This window comes from Leopardus geoffroyi, chromosome D2, assembly GCF_018350155.1.
Source record: "Leopardus geoffroyi isolate Oge1 chromosome D2, O.geoffroyi_Oge1_pat1.0, whole genome shotgun sequence".
Lineage (NCBI taxonomy): Eukaryota > Metazoa > Chordata > Mammalia > Carnivora > Felidae > Leopardus > Leopardus geoffroyi.
In genome coordinates this window covers 59,331,222-59,351,774 of record NC_059334.1, presented here as the reverse complement: position 1 = coordinate 59,351,774, position 20,553 = coordinate 59,331,222, and the positions used below count along the sequence as shown (strand labels likewise).

At 37.9% G+C, this 20,553-nt stretch overlaps 1 protein-coding gene across 11 annotated transcripts in view; it reads left to right on the top strand.

Moving 5' to 3' along the window:
* The window catches only part of CHUK (component of inhibitor of nuclear factor kappa B kinase complex), a 41,901-nt gene extending 21,585 nt beyond the window's left edge, over positions 1-20,316 (top strand). For 2 of the 11 annotated variants that reach the window (XM_045438555.1, XM_045438560.1), the window contains 9 exons: positions 364-515; positions 2,561-2,622; positions 3,581-3,690; positions 8,456-8,505; positions 14,612-14,708; positions 15,004-15,151; positions 15,704-15,837; positions 18,047-18,146; positions 18,896-20,316. In XM_045438555.1, the coding sequence (XP_045294511.1) occupies positions 364-515; positions 2,561-2,622; positions 3,581-3,690; positions 8,456-8,505; positions 14,612-14,708; positions 15,004-15,151; positions 15,704-15,837; positions 18,047-18,146; positions 18,896-18,925 (883 nt within the window). In that variant the 3' untranslated portion in view covers positions 18,926-20,316. Of the gene's footprint in view, positions 1-363; positions 516-2,560; positions 2,623-3,580; positions 3,691-8,455; positions 8,506-12,560; positions 12,714-14,611; positions 14,709-15,003; positions 15,152-15,703; positions 15,838-16,658; positions 16,897-18,046; positions 18,149-18,805 lie in introns of those variants that run through there. The other 9 variants (XM_045438552.1, XM_045438559.1, XR_006701648.1 and 6 more) reach the window with 8 other exon arrangements.
* Positions 20,317-20,553: the final 237 nt, after the last annotated feature.

Genomic DNA, 20,553 nt, shown 5'->3' with positions numbered 1-20,553 from the left:
TCAAGAATTAATCTTGCTTTTTTCACTAATCAGTATTCACACAATACTAAAATATTGGGCTAATCTGGAGTGTAATATTCTCAACAAACTTAAAGAATTCTTTCTAATGGTATGAAATCATCCATTCGCAATGGCTTGAGAGTAGTTCCTGAACAGTCCTAGTATAAGAAGATTGTTTTATCTTAGAATATCACAGGTAGGGAGTCTTTAGAGAGCTGATTCTAGAAATTAACTATTTTTCATAGATTGATAATAGAAAGTTAGACTTTGGGTTTATGGCAATTTAAGCTATTAAGTTTTTGTCCAGTGTTTCTGAAATACCAATTTTTTTTTTTTTTTTTTTTTTTTTTGGCTACGGTTTAGGTTAAGTCTTCTTAGATATAATGCAAACCTGACAAAAATGAAGAACACTTTGATCTCAGCATCTCAGCAACTGAAAGCCAAATTGGAGTTTTTCCACAAAAGCATTCAACTTGACTTGGAAAGATACAGTGAGCAGATGACTTACGGGATATGTGAGTGTTTGGGTAACGTGTTTGAAAGAAGTGTCAGGTCTCTTGAAGCCGTCTCCCATTTTGCCTTCTTGCCTCATAGCCCATTGTTTGACTTCTGTTCACGTTAGAAGAAGAGACAGGACGCCTCAAGTCATCATAAACTGTGTTTGTACTGAATAGTAGCTCTTTCTTTTAACCTTTAGTTTAGCAACTTTACTCCCCAGTTGGACTGTAATTGTACTAAAATCGTTTAGCTCCAGAAAAATTCAAAGGCAATTTAAGAACTTTTGATTTTCAAGCCTCAGTTTTAAAATAGATCCAAAGTCTGTATCGGGATGACTTCTTAGCCAGGGAAATCTTAAACTACTTACCTTTCTGTAAATAATAACACAAATAATTCCAGGGTTGTTTTCCTTTCAAACCACCTACTGTGGAGTTCCATTTTTAAAAAATACACAGCCTCTCGGGGCGCCTGGGTGGCGCAGTCGGTTAAACGTCCGACTTCAGCCAGGTCACGATCTCGCGGTCCGTGAGTTCGAGCCCCGCGTCAGGCTCTGGACTGATGGCTCAGAGCCTGGAGCCTGTTTCCGATTCTGTGTCTCCCTCTCTCTCTCTGCCCCTCCCCCGTTCATGCTCTGTCTCTCTCTGTCCCAAAAATAAATAAACATTGAAAAAAAAAAAAATTAAAAAAAAAAAAATACACAGCCTCCAGTTTTTCAATATTTAACTCCAGGCTCTCTCTCTTCAGTTATATTAAGGAAATGTAAAAAAGCAGATTTAAAATTCAAATAATAAGCTGAAGGGGTCACCACCATTATTTGTTTTGTATCATAAATCCTCTTTGTAAACTTGTCTTAAGCAAGGTATGTGTGTCTTAGAATAAATGATCAGCAGTGTTCAATTGGGTAAATAAGTTTATCTACTAGAGTTGGTTCTATGATTAGTGTTTTATTTCTATTTGTGTATAATAGGCATTCTGGTGAATGGCAAAACACTATAATTATTTCATCAAATTATTTTTTTGTTTGTTTTTTGAGAGAGCAAGGGCGAGTGGAAGAGAGGCTAAGGGAGAGGGAGAGAGAATCCCAAGAAGGCCCCATACCCAGTACAGAACCCAATGTGGGCTCGATCTCACATCCATGAGATCATGACCTGAGCCGAAATCAAGAGTCGGATGCTTAACTGACTGAGCCACCCAGGCACCCCACATCAAATTATCTTTGACTTGTCAGTGACATACCTTGTACAGCTGTTAAAAAAGAATGGCATAGACATGTGTACTGATATTAAAAGATCACTTGGGTCTTTAACGGCAGTGATGTTTTAAGTTGGGGAAAAAAAAGAAAGAAAAGTATATATAGATGGTTTCTCTTATAAGGGTAAAGTGTAGGTGTCTGTGTAACAAGTGATTAATAGTAAGATCCCTTACGGTGGAGGGGAGGAGGAGAGAGTGTTTTCTTTTTGTCTTCTGTTTTATAGTATTTGATTTTTTTAAATCATGTTCATGTATTATTTTTTTCATTTTTTTAAGAGAAAACCATTTGAATTAGAAATTCTAAAAACCCCAGAAATTTTTGCCATGTCACAGTTCCAAAGGCTGAAAATCCAAAATCAAGATGTTGGCAGGGCCATGATCCCTCTGCAAGTTGTAGGGAAAAATCCTTGCTTGCTTCTTTCTAGCTTCTCACGCCAATAGTCCTTGGTGTCCCTTGGCTTGTAGCTGTAGCACTTTAATCTCTCCCTCTGTCGTCAAAATAGAGCTCTCCCTTCATATGTCTGGGCCTCTGTGTCTCTTCTCTTCTTATAAGGATACTAGTCATACTGGATTAATCCACCCTACTCCAGGATGAACTCATCTTAATTTAGTTAATTGCATCTGCAGTGACCCTATTTCCAAATGAGGTCACATTCCGAGGTACTGAATTAGGACTTCAGCATATCTTTTTGAGGGACAGTTCAACCTATAACTATATATTTTTGATGTTGATATGGCAAGGAGGTGGGTAGGTCAGTAATTAAAGCTGTGGCTATTTCTGAGATAACCAATTAAGACTTTTTTTTTTTAGCCTCAGAAAAAATGTTAAAAGCATGGAAGGAAATGGAAGAAAAGGCTATCCACTATGCTGAGGTAAAATCACTAGCTCATTCTGTAATTCTTAGAAATTGTCTTTGGTTTCGATATGTAGGGTATTTTTCATGTTATTCCTGCATATCAGACAAAAATCTAGTAGATGCTCTGTGTGTATAGAGGGAAGTACCATAGTTGATAAAACAGGGGCTTTGGGCAAATGAGATTAAACTGAAAGCTCACTAAACTTCAGTTTCCAATGAATGTGCTTACCTTTTTAGTAGGGTTTTAGTAGGGTTATGCAGATTACATGGGAGTAAATAATAAGTGGTAGTTATCACTGTTATTTTTATGATTAGTTAGATAGGGTAGCTGTACATCCTGGTTTATACCTTCTAGTTTATACCTGCCTTGCCATAATTAGCAATAGTACTCCCTTTCACTCTCAAAATTATGCTTGTTTGAACAATAAATTATATATATGGTCATGCTAGTTACAGGTCATTCTCTAGGTGGCATATTTCTTCCTTACTGGTTACATCTGTCCATGGTCCCACTAAATTGTTACTCTCCTGGATGCCAGTACTTACCCCAAAGACATGGGTAAGGCAGTAGATATCCTTGGGTAGGAAATCCAGTGTCTTTATATTTCTGCATTCTTTTTCAAGGCAGTCAGGAACAAGAGGCAATGAAAAATCATAGAACTGAGATGCAGTGGTTTTGATGGCCATTTTTCCTCTGTCTTGTTAGTGACACATCTATCTTTTTGCTTCTTGGGGGAGAAAGCTAATACCAGCAGTTCGCTGTTGTCGGGAGAGAAAAGAGAGACATAGGTATTAAGTCTGTCCTTGCATGAAAGATTAAGCACCAGAATCCGAAAGATAAAAACACTTGAACAAAATCGGTGTTTTGTATTAAATCATTTAATTCTACTGTTGCAGCAAGTCATTCTCTGAGTTCTTTTCCAGTTTGTGTGGTGGTGAGCCTGTCGTTTCTTTTGTGTTTCATCATACTTTAGGTGGGTGTCATTGGTTACCTGGAGGATCAGATCATGTCCCTGCATACTGAAATTATGGAGCTACAGAAGAGCCCTTATGGAAGACGTCAGGGAGACTTGATGGAATCTCTGTAAGAAAGTCTTGTGTTATTGGTATGAGTGTCTATAATTTTTTTGTAGCAGACGATTCTTTCTGTGTAGATCTGGCAGATTAAGCCTGTATTTGTTCTTTTCTATGGTTTTTCTTTCTCCAAATATATTGCCATCATATTTTAAAAGGAAGTTTTTTCTTAGTCACAGGAAATTTTGGAAATAATTTCAGGGTTGACCTTTGCTTTTTTAATCAAAACATCTTTTCATGTGAGTGTTAAGAATTTTTCAAGTATTCTAAGTTACAAACTCTTTCCCTACTTAACATACTTCTGGGCCAAGTTATTGTCCATTAAATGTCCTAAATGAGGTTAACTTCCTAAGTGTCTGGATAGAAATTTCAAATTTTTTTCCTAATCACAGGCCATCATTTTTTCCCATTTAATTGTTTTTGGTGCAAGGATGCTGTATATGTCATGGTAGATCAAAGCAGATGTGAAATAAATACGATTTCCATTTTTATTTATTTATTTTTTGAGAGCACATGCACGAGTGGGGTAGGGACACAGGGAGAGAGAGAATCCCAAGCAGGCTCCACACCCAGCACAGAGCCTGAGGCGGGACTCCATCTCACAACTGAGATTGTGACCTGAGCTGAAATCAAGAGTTGGACACTTAACTGACTAAGCCATCAGGAGCCTCTAATTTTGCATTTTTAGATCTTGCTTATGACTCAGTGAAATACTTTCTGTAAAATGTTCACTGGCAATATATACTTGCTTTACAAAAGTTTTTTTTAATGTTTATTTATTTTTGAGAGAGAGAGAGGGCAAAGTGCGAGAGGGGGAGGTGCAGAGAGAGAGGGAGACACAGAATCTAAAGCAGGCTTCAGGCTCCAAGCTGTCAGCACAGAGCCCAACGCAGGGCTTGAACTCATGGACTGTGAGATCATGACCTGAGCTGAAGTCAGACGCTTAACCAACTGAGCCACCCAGGTGCCCCAATATATGCTTGCTTTAAAATGGGATCATACTCTATTCAAATAATATTTTTCATTTCAAGTTATGGATTATTAATTATTGAATTTTTTTCACATACAGAGGTATGGTTTCTGTTTCCTGTTTTTTTTTTTTTTTTTTTTTTTTAATGAAATTTATTGTCAAATTGGTTTCCGTACAACACCCAGTGCTTATCCCAACAGGTGCCCTCAATGCCCCTCACCCACTTTCCCCTCCCCCCCACCCCCCATCAACCCTCAGTTTGTTCTCAGTATTTAAGAGTCTCTTATGGTTTGCCTCCCTCCTTCTCTGTAATGTTTTTGTTTTTTTTCCCCCTTCCCCTCCCCTCCGGTCTTCTGTTGAGTTTCTCAGAATCCACATATGAGTGAAAACATACAGTATCTGTCTTTCTCTTCCTGACTTATTTCACTTAGCATAACTCTCCAGTTCCATTCACGTTGCTACAAATGGCCATATTTCATTCTTTCTCATTGCAAAGTAGGTATTCCATTGTATATGTAAACCACATCTTCTTTATCCATTCATCAGTTGATGGACATTTAGGCTCTTTCCACAATTTGGCTATTGTTGAAAGTGCTGCTATAAACATTGGGGTACAAGTGCCCCTATGCATCAGCACTCCTGTATCCCTTGGGTAAATTCCTAGCAGTGCTATTGCTGGCTTATAGGGTAGATCTATTTTTAATTTTTTGAGGAACCTCCACACTGTTTTCCAGAGCAGCTGCACCAGTTTGCTTTCCCACCAACAGTGCAAGAAGGTTCCCGTTTCTCCACATCCTTGCCAGCATCTATAGTCTCCTGATTTATTCATTTTAGCCACTCTGACCGGTGTGAGGTGGTATCTCATTGTGGTTTTGATTTGTATTTCCCTGATGAGGAGTGACGTTGAGCATCTTTTCATGTGTCTGTTGGCCATCTGGATGTCTTCTTTAGAAAACTGTCTATTCATGTCTTCTGCCCATTTCTTCACTGGATTATTTGTTTTTCAGGTGTGGAGTTTGGTGAGTTCTTTATAGATTTTGGATACTAGCCCTTTGTCTGGTATGCCATTTGCAAATATCTTTTCCCATTCCGTCAGTTGCCTTTTAGTTTTGTTGATTGATTCCTTTGCAGTGCAGAAGCTTTTTATCTTCATGAGGTCCCTATAGTTCATTTTTGCTTTTAATTCCCTTGCCGCTGGAGATGTGTCGAGTAAGAAATTGCTGCTGCTGAGGTCAGAGAGGTTTTTTCCTGCTTTCTCCTGCTTTTTGATGGTTTCCTGTCTCACATTCAGGTCCTTCATCCATTTTGAGTTTATCTTTGTGAATGGTGTAAGAAAGTGGTCTAGTTTCATTCTTCTGCATGTTGCTGTCCAATTCTCCCAGCACCATTTGTTAAAGAGACTGTCTTTTTTCCATTGTCTTTACTGCTTTGTCAAAGATTAGTTGGCCATACATTTGTGGGTCCAATTCTGGAGGCTGTATTCTATTCCATTGGTCTATGTGTCTGTTTTTGTGCCAATACCATGCTGTCTTAATGATTACAGCTTTGTAGTAGAGGCTAAAGTCTGGGATTGTGATGCCTCCTGCTTTGGTTTTCTTCTTCAATATTACTTTGGCTATTCAGGGTCTTTTGTGGTTCCATACAAATTTTAGGATTACTTGTTTTGGCTTTGAGAAGAATGCTGGTGCAATTTTGACTGGGATTGCATTGAATGTGTTGATTGCTTTGGGTAGTATTGACATTTTAACAATATTTATTCTTCTAATCCATGAGCACGGAATGTTTTTCCATTTTTTTGTATCTTCTTCAGTTTCCTTCAAAAGCTTTCTATGCTTTTCAGCATACAGATCTTTTACATCTTCGGTTAGGTTTATTCCTAGGTATTTTATGATTCTTGGTGCAATTGTGAATGGGATCAGTTTCTTTATTTGTCTTTCTGTTGTTTCCTTATTAGTGTATAAGAATTCAACTGATTACTGTACATTAATTTTGTATCCTGCGTCTTTGCTGAATTCATGTATCAGTTCTAGCAGACTTTTTGTGGAGTCTATCGGGTTTTCCATGTATAGTATCATGTCATATGCAAAAAGTGAAAGCTTGACCTCATCTTTGCCGATTTTGACGCCTTTGATTTCATTTTGTTGTCTGATTGCTGATGCTAGAACTTCCAACACTATGTTAAACAACAGCGGTGAGAGTGGACATTCCTGTCATGTTCCTGATCTCAGGGGGAAAGCTCTCAGTTTTTCCCCATTGAGGATGATATTAGCTGTGGGCTTTTCATAAATGGCTTTTATGATGTTTAAGTATGTTCCTTTTATCCCGACTTTCTCAAGGGTTTTTATTAAGAAAGGATGCTGAATTTTGTCAAATGCTTTTTCTGCATCGATTGACAGGATCATATGGTTCTTATCTTTTCTTTTATTAATGTGATGTATCATATTGAGTGATTTGTGAATATTGAACCAGCTCTGCAGCCCAGGAATGAATCCCACTTGATCATGGTGGATAATTTTTTTTTTAATATGCTGTTGAATTCAATTTGCTAGTATCTTGTTGACAATTTTTGCATCCATATTCATCAGAGATATTGGCCCGTAGTTCTCTTTTTTTGCTGGGTCTCTGTCTGGTTTGGGAATCAAAGTAAGCTGGCTTCATAGAATAAGTCTGGAAGTTTTCCTTCCCTTTCTATTTTTTGGAACAGCTTGAGAAGGATAGCTATTATCTCTGCTTTAAATGTCTGGCAGAATTCCCCAGGGAAGCCATCTGGTCCTGGACTCTTATTTGTTGGGAGACTTTTGATAACTGATTCAATTTCTTCACTGGTTATAGGCCCATTCAAATTTTCTGTTTCTTCCTGTTTGAGTTTTGGAAGTGTGTGGGTGCTTAGGAATTTGTCCATTTCTTCCAGGTGTCCAGTTTGTTGGCATATAATTTTTCATAGTATTCCCTGATAATTGCTTGTATTTCTGAGGAATTGGTTGTAATAATTCCATTTTCATTCATGATTTTTATCTATTTGGGTCCTCTCCCTTTACTTTTTGAGAAGCCTGGCTAGAGGTTTATCAATTTTATTTTTTTAAAAAACCAACTCTTGGTTTCATTGATCTGCTCTACTGTTTTTTTAGATTCTATATTGTTTATTTCTGCTCTGATCTTTATTATTTCTCTTCTTCTGCTGGATTTAGGCTGTCTTTGCTGTTCTGCTTCTATTTCCTTTAGGTGTGCTGTTAGATTTTGTATTTGGGATTTTTCTTGTTTCTTGAGATAGGCCTGGATTGCAATGTATTTTCCTCTCAGGACTGCCTTCACTGCATCCCAAAGCATTTGGATTGTTGTATTTTCATTTTCATTTTTTTCCATATATTTTTTAATTTCTTCTCTAATTGCCTGGTTGACCCATTCATTCTTTAGTAGGATGTTCTTTAACCTGCATGCTTTTGGAGGTTTTCCAGACTTTGTCCTATGGTTGGTTTCAAGTTTCATAGCATTGTGGTCTGAAAATGTGCATGGTATGGTCTCAATTCTTTTATACTTATGAAGGGCTGTTTTGTGATCCAGTATGTGATCTATCTTGGAGAATGTTCCATGTGCCTTGAGAAGAAAGTATATTCTGTCGCTTTGGGATGCAGAGTTCTAAATATATCTATCAAGTCCATCTGATCCAATATATCATTCAGGGCCCTTGTTTCTTTATTTATTCTCTGTCTAGATGTTCTGTCCATTGTTGTAAATGGAGTATTTAAGTCTCCTGCAGTTACCACATTCTTATCAATAAGGTTGCTTATTGGTTTCTCTTTCCTAGGGAACAGCGTGCCATTGATCTTTATAAGCAGTTAAAGCACAGACCTTCAGGTAAGACACTTTTATCACTGTACACAGGCATTTTAGGAAACCAGTATAAACTTAATAAATCCAGGGGATTGGATTTCAAACAAGCTGCAGGATAAATTCTAGTTTTGGTATTGCTATAGATATGTTTATGGTATAGCATATGGGATTTAAGGGATTAGGAAGGCAAAGCAACAAGGAAAACAGAAAAATTTTTAAAGGGAAGTGAAAGGAAGGAATGAAAGAAAAAAAGGAACTCAAAGAAGGGTAAAAGGAAGCAAGAAAATGCGTGGAAAGATGGAAAAAATAAGTGCTGCTTAAGATTAGAGAGGTTGGAAAGAATTTGATATGGCGGGTTCAGGTGTGGAATTATCAGCAGAAGGCCCATGTGCTAGGCCAAAGTAGGTATACCTTGAAAATGATGCCTTCATCTGCACCTCACTACTGCTTATTACACTGGCAAAACAATTCGTGTTGAACAGCTGCTGAATACAGAGCATGATCTATTGGCAAGAGCATTGGAGTGATAACTGGAAGGCTTGAATTCCAGATTGGGCACTTTACTGACGACATACCTAATTTTCTTGTATCTCATATTCCTCTTCTACAAAATGGGGCTGAAACCTAGCTTTCCTAACTCAGTGAATGTGTATAGTGATATATTTGAGAGACTGTTTATGATAATGCCTTGGAAAGTATAAAGTATGTATCTACAAGAACTGAAAAGGTGAATCCTGTGCCCTAATTCGCTACATATACCTAAATTACAAATATATAAGTAAAATAAAAGATATGTTTTATACTTTAAAATTTATAAACATATGCAAATTAATATACATATGAAATTCTATTTTAACAAATAACATGATGTCCTTTACATTGGTTTTTAGTGGTGTGGAATTTGTTCAGTTTATTTCTACAGACATTTTTGAGGTATATATAAGATACATACCTAACCCTGCCTGGGGGTCAGGGGTAGTTAGAGGTGGTTTCCTGTAGGAGATGACATCTGAGATGAGCCTTAAAGGATAAGTAGCAATAGCTAAGTGAAAGGAGATGGACTCTTGTATATACAAATATAATCAATAAAGACATGTACGTGTAATACTTAGCATGTTTGAAGAAATGCAGTGGCTGGATTGTAGAGTTTCAGGAGAGAAAGGCTGAATCAGATGTGGCTAGATCATAAAGGATCTGGTATGTTATGGTAATGAGTTTGGATTTCATCGTGATGGCAAAGAGAAACCTTAAAAAGTTTTATAGTAGGAGAATGGCATGATCAGAAGCATTTTGGAAATACTGCTCTGGTAGTATTTCATATAATGGATTAAAATGTGTCTACACTGGAGACCAGCATTGGTTATGAGGCTATTGAAATAATCATAACTCAGTATAGAGTGGGCCATGAGCTAAGGTAGAGAGCCTGAGCTGTAGAGGCTGGGTGAGAGGAGGGTAAGGGCAAGAGAGACATTTAGGAGGTAGAACTGATAGTGTTGGGTGATGGATTGAATATGGGTGGCTGGAGCTGGAGTAGGGAGTCATGATGCCTCTCAAGATTCTATGGCAGCTAGGTACATGGTCAGCAGGACCACTTGCTATAATGGGAAGTATAGAATGGATGATGGTCTTGATGGGAAAAGAAGATGAATTCATTTTTGTACATGTTGATGTTAGGGTGTCAGATATTCAAGTAGAGATGTCTAATAAACAGTATTAAATATATATATGTAGGTATGTATATATAAATACACACACATACACACACACCCGTATATATGTATATGGATTTAGTAAACAAGTTGGGGATAGATATGTAGCCATTTAAGAGTAATCAGCCATAGGAGTAGAGTAATTATCCTGAAAAAGTAGGTTGAGTATCCTCAAGGATGGAATCCCAGGGAATACCAACATTCAAGAAATGGCTAAAAGGAGAAGAGCCTCCAAAGGTGACTGAGAAATGACCAGAATATGTAGAAGGAATGATATGATAGGAACAGGACAGAGAGAGTTTCAAAAAGAAAGTGTTCAGTAGGGTGAAATACTACAGAGGGTGTGGGTAATAAAAATGATGAATATATTCGTTCAGCTTACCAGTTTGGACATCATTGTTGATCTTGACAAAATATGGCCTTTTGGGAACAGAAATCTGATTATAGAAGGGTGAGGAAGGAATGAGACAGGAAGAAATAGAGAAGCCAGTCAGTCTAGACCAGCAGTTCTCAATGTCTGGTTCATGAACCACTGAGGACTCCTGAAACCTTTTCAGGGAGTCAATGAGGTCAAAACTAGTTTCATAACACTAAGACATTATTTGCCTTTTTCACTATGTTGACATTTTCACTGATGCTACAAAAGCATTGGTGGGTAAATGGTTTACTCCTTACTTAGCATTAATCAAGGCACTAGTACCATCTATGCAGGTAGTCATTATACTTTTCACCACTATGCATTCATAGTTTAAAAAAAAAAAAAGTTTCAATTAAGTGTGTCCTTGATAAAATACTAAGAATTTTATTTAAATCTCAACCCTTGGGTGTATGTCTTTTAAATATTCTGTTTGATGAAACAGGAAGTACTCCTAAAGTGCTTCTGCTACATACTAAAGTCTGATATTTTTCTTAAAGCCACTGTGGCAGGCATTTTCTCAAAAATTAATGAAGCATGACCACCACTTTAAGGGAAAAAGCCAACAATGTTAGTTGTCTGTGATAAAATTCCATATTTCATGCAAAAAATTCAAATTTAGGAAAACTGGTACCCATCAACTGAAATTTGTCAGCTTCTCAATACTTTAACTTTTTTGATGAGATCAGTGGTGAGATTAAAAAAACTTGCAGAAAGGTAAAATAAGGCCAGTTTTCTCACTAAAATTTTTTGGAAAATAGTTTTTAATAAAAATATGTTAATAGGTAACAAGTTTGTTGTTATTCTTAAGTAAGTAAATAAATACTTAAACTTCTTAGTTTAGGGGTGCCTGGGTGACTCAGTTGGTTAAGCGGCTGACGCTTGATTTTGGCTCAGGTCATGATTTCATGGTTCTTGAGTTCAAGCCCTGAGTCGGGCTCTGTGCTCACTGCGCAGAGCCTGCTTCCGATCCTCTGTCTCCCTCTTTCTGGCTGTCTCCACTTGGGCGCATGCACGCTCTCTTTCTTCCCCCAAAATAAACAAATGTTAAATAAACAAACAAACTTCTTAGTAAAGGGCCCCTGAACAGGGGCTGGTCCCTGAACAAGCTTGAGAGGCTGACTCCAGAGAATAGTGGGAGCAATTAGGCTTGCTACCACTGAGGGTGAGTGTGGATACCCACACTTTTGTGAGTGTAGGGGTTGGAAGGTTGAGAGTCTTACTGCCTTGTGGCCTCCCATCCTAAAGTAAGTGGGGTTAACTGTTAACAGAAGTGATGGGGTTAACAGAAGAGGTGATGAGGGCATAGATTTAAGGACTACACTAATGATTTTTAAAAGCTGGTATGTGCAATGGGAGATGTTGCTGATCCATAACATTTATCAAGAATGCAGAGCAGAGGGGCGCCTGGGTGGCGCAGTCGGTTAAGCGTCCGACTTCAGCCAGGTCACGATCTTGTGGTCCGTGAGTTCGAGCCCCGCGTCAGGCTCTGGGCTGATGGCTCGGAGCCTGGAGCCTGTTTCCGATTCTGTGTCTCCCTCTCTCTCTGCCCCTCCCCTGTTCATGCTCTGTCTCTCTCTGTCCCAAAAATAAATAAACGTTGAAAGAATGCAGAGCAGAAAAAAAAAAGAATCCAGAGCAGAAGTGAAAACCTGTGAATCAATAGTGACCACAGAGGAGACGGTAGTATAATATTTTTGTTGCTGGTGTTTAGTGGTATGGCTGCAGGAACTGATAGAGCAGATGGTTAGACTGATCCAGGGTTAGGATTTTGCTCAGAAGAGGACAAAAAAGTTCAAGGTATTGACAGAAAGTGATTTAAGTGATGGAAGTTGTGCTTAGAATAAAGTATTGAAGTTTAAGATTTCCAATAGAATAAGTCTAATTCTTTTTCTCCCCCCTTTAATCAATATTCATTACTTCTAGTCTTCTGACCAATGAATTGGGTATTGCAGGTAAAGACATACAAAATTCCATCCATTGGCTCAAATTAACTTCCATAGTAAGTGATAACATTTGTTTGAATTATTTTTTTTAAAGATTTTATTTTTTTTAAGGGTGTTTTTATTTTGAGAGAGAGAGAGAGAGTACAAGTGAGCAGGGGAGGGGCAGAGAAAAAGAAAGAGAATCCCAAGCATGCTCCATACTTGGGACAGAACCAGAGGTAGGGCTGGATCCCACAACTTTGAGATCATGACCTGACCTGATATCAAGAATGGACACTTAACCGGCTGAGCTACTCAGGCACCTGGATTATTTTTATAAAAACTTTGCAGTAGTCCTGTCAGCATATTAACATATCATAGAGCCAGAAATAAACTTGCTATCCAGGTTGCTTCTTTGAATTGATCATTACCTTGAGAACAAACTAGTTGTAACAAGTTTTATCTCTTATTGGGGTTTATGTAATCATACTTGGTACATGGTCTCTAGTGTCTTCTCTGGCTTAGAGTTGATTTGAGACTCTAGTTCAGCTGAAAATGGTAAAAAACAACTTTCTTCATTCTGTATGTTGGAGAAAGTTAATGTTCTGTGGTCTCTGACCATCTAAGAGAGCTAGTACAATGGGGAAGCTGTCCTGGTCTACAGGATTTAGGAAGGAGTGCTGTTGGGAGAGAAGCCTGTTTGGAGCCCCTGTGTCTGGTTGTTGGTAAGGGAGAGACAAACAGGGACGTGTGTGTGGAATAAACTTGAGCTATGGGGGAGATCTTTGCAGTGGTAACAAAGGACGTTGAACTTTTTAAAAAACCTTCTTTGATACCCCTTTCATAGTAAAATGTGGGTAACAGTAGTAGACATCTCCCAGGACTCCTGTGAGGGTTAAATGAGAAAACTGAGTTGGTAATAACAAATAATATTTTTGCATTTGACATTAATTATTGTCCAAAGAAATACTAGCATGATCTATGAGCAGTCTTCCGGTTTTTCAAAACTTTAAATACCACTTCTGAAAGATAACAATTAATGCTTTTGTTGTTGTTGTTGTTGCTGTTTTAATTGGGGTACCATCTCCTATAAACTGTAGACCTCACTGTGTCCACACAGCCATTTTCTTTGAGAACATTTGTCAGCTGGCAGTTTAAGATGTCATACTACCCTCAAACTGAACTGTCAGGCGTCTATAGGTCCTTATATTAGTGCATCATATTTGGCTTAAGTCAGTCCGCTTTTTTTCAAAGTTTTCATGGGCTGTAAACAGATAAACATGAAATCCCAAGCAACCTAGTTGGGTCAAGGGTCTCCTTTTCAACCAGTGGAAGTTTGATGCATTGTCCTGCTGTTTCTAAATAAGTGATGTTAATTATCCAAGAAAAATTGATCTCTTGGCCAGAAAATTGCATTTGTGTCTGGGGTTTGGGTTAATATGGGTTAAAGGGAACTAAACATATTTTTTTTTCCAATATATGAAATTTATTGTCAAATTGGTTTCCATACAACACCCAGTGCTCATCCCAAAAGATGCCCTCTTCAATACCCATCACCCACCCTCCCTCCCTCCCACTCCCTATCAACCCCTCAGTTTGTTCTCAGTAACATATTCTTCTCAAAACAGACAGCTAAGGTTTGTTGAAGATACAGTGATAAATTTATATATGCTTTTTTGTTTGTTTTATTTTTGAGAGAGAGTGTGTGAGTGGGGAGGAGCTGAGAGAGAGGGGGACAGAGGATCCCAAGCAGGCTCTGTGCTGACAGCAGTGAGCCAGCCCTGTGCGGGGCTCCAACTCACAAGCCACGAGATCATGATTTGACCCGAAGTTGGATGCTCAACCGACTGAGCCACCCAGGAGCCTCTGTATATGCTTTATACAAACACAAATACACATACTTTGTGTTTAGATATATAATTATTTATATATTATAATCTTAAATTTTTAATCCAGTTTTAAATTTAAATAGAGATGCTTATTAATTAAAATTAGTTTCAGATTTTTAGGATTTTTTTGTTTGGAGGCTGATATGTTCATGCAGAAGAGAGGTTATACCTACTGACTGAGATCTTTTATAGATCACTCCTACAGCGACAGCACAGAAATGGTGAAGATCATTGTACATACTGTTCAGAGTCAGGACCGGGTTCTCAAGGAGCTGTTTGGTCATCTGAGGTAGAAAAATTGTTTTATTTCCTACTGAAAAGCCAGGGTACTTGTATCATGTTCCTTTAAAGTGTAATATCCCTTTTTGGTAAATACACTAGACCCAGGAAGGTATCTGGCAATACCTTGGGTAACTGGACCATAGCTGTGTGCATTTAGGTGTCCTGTTTGTGTGTATTGCTTTGGAGATCAGTCACGAAATCTGATGCGGACTGTGATTCATTTCCCCAGCTGGGTGTGGGAGTATGGTGTTTTGTGGGGGAAGGGGATGTATAATTGTCTGACAGTGATTTCATCTCTCCAGCAAGTTATTGGGCTGTAAGCAGAAGATTATTGATCTACTGCCCAAGGTGGAAATGGCCCTCAGTAACATCAAAGAAGCTGACAATACTGTCATGTTTATGCAGGGAAAGAGGCAGAAAGAAATATGGCATCTCCTTAAAATTGCCTGTGTAAGTAACTTTTAATGAATTATTTAACGTGACATTGATTTGCTGGTATTCCCTGCAAAAAGGATTTTTTATCAGCATGATCTGATCTGGGTCCTTTTAGACATGTGTGGATTTGTGTTAGGTTGATGTTCATGTTCTTTGCTTGGTGTCTGACTGGCAATTCAGATGCGGGATTTCATGATCATCCTTCATTATTTCTCTCCTCTGCAGTCTCATATTTACTCCTTCTAGCCCTAGACCACTGGGGTATCCCAACCTAATTTGGGGGTAGATGTGCCTGACCAGTTAATAAAAGTAATCCTTTGTTCAACTGGTTTTTGGTTTTGTTTTTGTTTTCTCCAACTAAAAGTGGAATGAGAAGGGGTAGCTACATTTGGTTTTAGTCAGTGAAGAAAGGGGTCAATATATAAAGTTGGGGAATAGTTTTGTACAGAAATACTCTGGTTGTACATATAGTGGTAGAAGTGTAAATCTTAGGAATATTGTAGGAAATTGTATGAATCAATGGAGGTGTTTGCCTATAATCTTTTTATTTACTTTTTTCCCCTTCAGACACAGAGTTCTGCCCGGTCCCTTGTAGGATCCAGTCTAGAAGGTGCAATAACCCCTCAGGCATCAGCATGGCTTCCCCCAACTTCAGCAGAACGTGAACATCCCCTGTCATGCGTGGTAACTCCTCAAGATGGGTGGGTTCACTTTGCAACAATAGATAGTTATCAAGTGCAGTGGTAGGAATGAGGCAGGAGAATGTAGTGGTTAAAGCATATCTTTAGTGCCTTATAGACCAGGGTTGAATCTTGACTATCCCTTTGTAATAACCTTGTGCAATTAACTTGATTCTTTTTTTTTTTTTTTTTTAAATGTTTACTTTTGAGAGAGAGCCAGTGTATGAGCAGGTGAGGGGCAGAGAGAGAGGGAGACAGAATCTGAAGCAGGCTCCAGGCTCTGAGCTGTCAGCACAGAGCCTGACGCGGGGCTCGAACTTGTGAATCATGAGATCATGACCTTAGCCGAAGTTGGATGCTCAACTGACTGAGCCACCCACGTGCCCCAATTAACTTTGTTCTTTTAATGTGCACACTTCCTCACCTATAAAATGGGAACTGCTGTGAAAATTCAATTAGATGATGTATGAAAGAGCTTGGGAAGTAAATATTCAGTAAATGTTATTTATTGAGCTCAATCCAAGTTCTAAGTTCTTTCTCTGTAACTGGCTTATGAATTCTTTTACCCAAACTATTTCTTCCTTAACCATTTATCTCTGAGAAATTATGGTCTTTTGTATTTGTATTTATCATTTTCGGGTCCTTGATCACCACCCCTCTAATGAATTACTGAGTTTAATCTACTCTGTTTTATAACTTAGTATTTCTAAAATCAGACTTTTCAATGCCTTAAATCAGTTTTGCAAATAAGAACTCAAGTTTGAAATCCTGTATTTTCTTTTATTAATTCCTGCTCTTCTGCTAAAAGCTGAATGACTATCCATTTCTGTTATTTTTCTCAGCATAAGATGTGCCGTATCCAGAGCCAGTGGCTCTTTGCTAGCTTGTGTATTGTCGCTTTTCTCACAACTCATGGAGACCTCTACAGCAGCACCAGCATTACCTGGAAACTCTGCCCATAATTAGTTTTGCAGAAGTGCAGCCATGTTACATCACTGCTCAGGAGGTCATGCAGTTGCACATTCTGTACTCTACTTTTATGAGAGAAAAGCACATGGCAGGAAGGAAAGCTGATACCAGGTATTTTATGTTTTTAAAGAAAGCAAGTTGCAGGGTATATCTTGGGGGTCATTAGAGATTTGGCCCAATGCAATACATCCAGCTGCAGCATAGGCTATAATTTGATTGACTTTAGGAAATACTCCATTAAACAGAGTTTAAGCAAATAAAATGTAATACATTCCTAACCTTTTTGCTTCCGTTAGGCATTTAGGTTTGTTAGGGGATGCTAATGGTTGCAGATGTCACCTCTATATAGGTAATTTCTAATTTGAGGTTGTGGTTGTTAGCAAAAGCATGTCAGACAGGAGTTTTAAATATATTTTCCAGTAGGAATACATTATAAAGTAAAATTGATTTCAGTTTTAATGTACACATAGTACTTAACCACCAAGGATTGGGATCTGTAGGCCTCAGTTTTTTCATCTGTTGAACACGAGCTAAATTAGAATTTAGTTCTAAGCTTATAGTGGCTATCATCCTTGGCCTAGAACTGGTTCTAGTAAGGTAGAGACTGAGGGTTGGTAAAAGGTGAGGATAGAGGCCATACGGAAGAGGAAAGTGGGCAAGGTGGAAACCAGAATCAGGATTTCCTTCAAATATAAATTTCCAGAGATACTTGTCGGTTCTGGGCATTTCCCCTGTGACACTGTTCTGCTATCCTCAGGAATCAGCTTGCTTGTTTTCTTTTTCATTGCTGTCACCTGTAGTTTCCAACCACCGTTTTCACATTCCTTGATCTATTGTATCTTCACCCCTACATTTGTGTTTCTGAAGTAGGCATACTGATGTTTTCACTGCTTGTAAGGAAAAGGAAATTTCCAGAAACAAAAAGAGATTTTTCATCTGTCTGTGCTGCAGTTATCTCCCCACCCCCTAGTTACTGTTTTCAGGGGTTGGGGGGGGGGGGGAAGGTTGTATGTAATCACCACTTATATTTCAGAGGGAAGTCAGATTGGATGTACAGTAGACTTCTTATCATTAGAGCTGGGCAGAGGCAACAGCTTGGATTAACAAATAGGACTGAAGACTGTAGGAAGCAGCTGCATTGGGGTGCTGGGTTGCAGGGTTGCAGGAAAGCCAGTGATCATCCTGACCCTGAAGACCAGAAGGTAGAGGAAGTTCATATGTTCCTTTGAATTTGAAAAGGCTTTGTTTTTTCATCATACAGGGAGACTGTAGCACAAATGATAGAAGAAAATTTGAACTGTCTTGGCCATTTAAGCACTATTATTCATGAAGCAAATGAGGAACAGGGCAGTAGTATGATGGTAAGTTTTATATGGATATGGGTGTGTGTTTTAGGTTTGTTGGATGCAGCGAGCTTTAAACTTTCCATGTGAGCCCTATTTGGCATTTGGGATTCACGTGGGGAATTGAAGAAAGAGAGCATTTGAGGAATATCCTTGACCTCAAATCCCTCTTCTCTTACTCATGGGTATACTAGCATTGTGTCAGCGCTAATCTTCAACAGTAGCATATTTGGTCAAATTAAATGAAGGGTGAACATTTTTTTGCAATGTGACCACTGAAATTGAATGGTTTGTACCTTTTTGCTTCAGCACTCAATTTTCTCTAATAAGATGGAGCAGGATTTGTACTATAAATCAAATCTAGTAACCACTGTGTGCAAAATGAATGATGTTAATATAGCTGTAATTAATAGAAGTATTTATATTAAGATTTGGTTACTGTGAATTATTGATTTGTTAAAACTTGGAGAAACTATAATAAAAATGTTTACTGAATTAACTTTACTACATTTAGTCTCAAGGTCAACTCTTTGTATATCTTCTTATTAATTATTTACTTCCAATACTTATGAAAACTCTTTGAAATACTTTTTTAATTAGCAGGAAAGAAGGTAAACTAAACTCTCAACTTGTAATTTTACTTATACTTTTGATTTTTCAACTTTTTATTATAACAGGTCCAAACAGAAAACTTGCAAAAAGTAACACTCATAAACCTACCACTTATAGTCAACATCTAATTATAACTTTTTCATGCCTGGTTTTAGAATCTTGATTGGAGTTGGTTAACAGAATGACTTGCTACTTATTCACTGTCCCCAAACCTATGGAAGTTGTCGCAGCACGTGTTGGAAATTTGTTTTTCTCCCATGAAATCATTCTTCAGACACCAGCAAATTGAAGAAATGACTATGATCAGAAAATATGCATGATTTTACAAGGACAGTATTTTCACTTTGGGTAATTTTAATCTCTGAAGAGACAGAATCTTAAATGTTAGTGGACTTGTTTAAATACGATAGCTATTTAAGCACAGCAATCCATTTGTTTTCAAACTTGATAAAACGTTTAACTGACTAAAAACATCTTTTGTCATTTAACTTTTGGGCATAAGGCCAAAAGTATGTGTGTGTGTGTGTGTGTGTATACATATATGACTAACATGCATTCAAGGTAAAAGTTGTTTGCCTTTGTTTCTGTGGAAGAGACTGCTCACAAGTAAAACTGTACTTCATGAAGATTAAACTCTACCTCCTTGTGTTGCATTCAAAAAATGCTCTTCCTGGCATCATAAGGAGTTAACTTAATCTTAATAGTTTCATTTTTACTGCACATTTGACAGTATCCTTTTTTTCTTTTTTTTTAATGTTTATTTTTGAGAGAGACACAGAGCATGAGCAGGGGATGGGGCAGAGAGAGAGGGAAACACAGAATCTGAAGCAGGCTCCAGGCTCTGAGCTGTCAGCACAGAGCCCTTTGCAGGGCTTGAACTCACAAACCATGAGATCATGGCCTGAGCTGATGTTGGATGCCTAACCGACTGAGCCACCCAGGGACCCCAGCATCTGTGTCTTTAATACCAGTTGATTCAAATAAATCTTGTTAAATGTGCTATGTGTATATGTATTTAAGATGTACATTTAATAATATCAAGAAAATGCCGTTAATTTATAATATGTTTGAAAACTGTTGTTTTTTCATTTGTAAAAAATGGGTCATTTGTTTAATGAATTTTTCATGTTCTACAAATGTATAAAGATCTACACTCTCTTATCTGTAATTCCAAATATAAAGCTCTGAAAACATTTTTCATAAGCTTGGTAGCAAAACTCATTTGCTTGCAAATCTAACCTGAACTGATATTGAATCTGCTTATCCCATTTAGTGTGAATATTCATTTATTTTGCTGTGGAAATAGTAACATGTTTGATTATTGGGGGCGGGGGAGCGCTGCCACAGACCCTGCTGGGTGTTTATGGAGGATGGTATATGCACTGAATTACTTTTCTAAAATCTGAAAATTTTGTAATTCTGAAACATTGGGCCCTAAGGGTTTCAGATAAAGGATTGTCCATCTATCATCTGTTAAATAAATAAATTAGAAGGTCGTTTGTGTTTTTTAAAAAATGTGAAATGCTTTTATATTCTAGACAGTTTTCCACTTGTGTATTAAATGATTTTTAAATTACTTGTAGAATCTCTATTCATTATAATCAGATTACAACAGAATGTTTGAATATGGTTTGGGAATGTGATGGTTCCATGAAGTGGAACTGAAGCACAGAATAACATAACAGGCCCTCACTGTACTTTCCTTAGGAATTAAACAGGACTTATAGTAAAAACAGCATTGGGTAGCTTCTTTTAATGTAGCCTTTTCTCCCGTCACCACTCTCCATGTCTAAAAACCATACTCATATCTTGC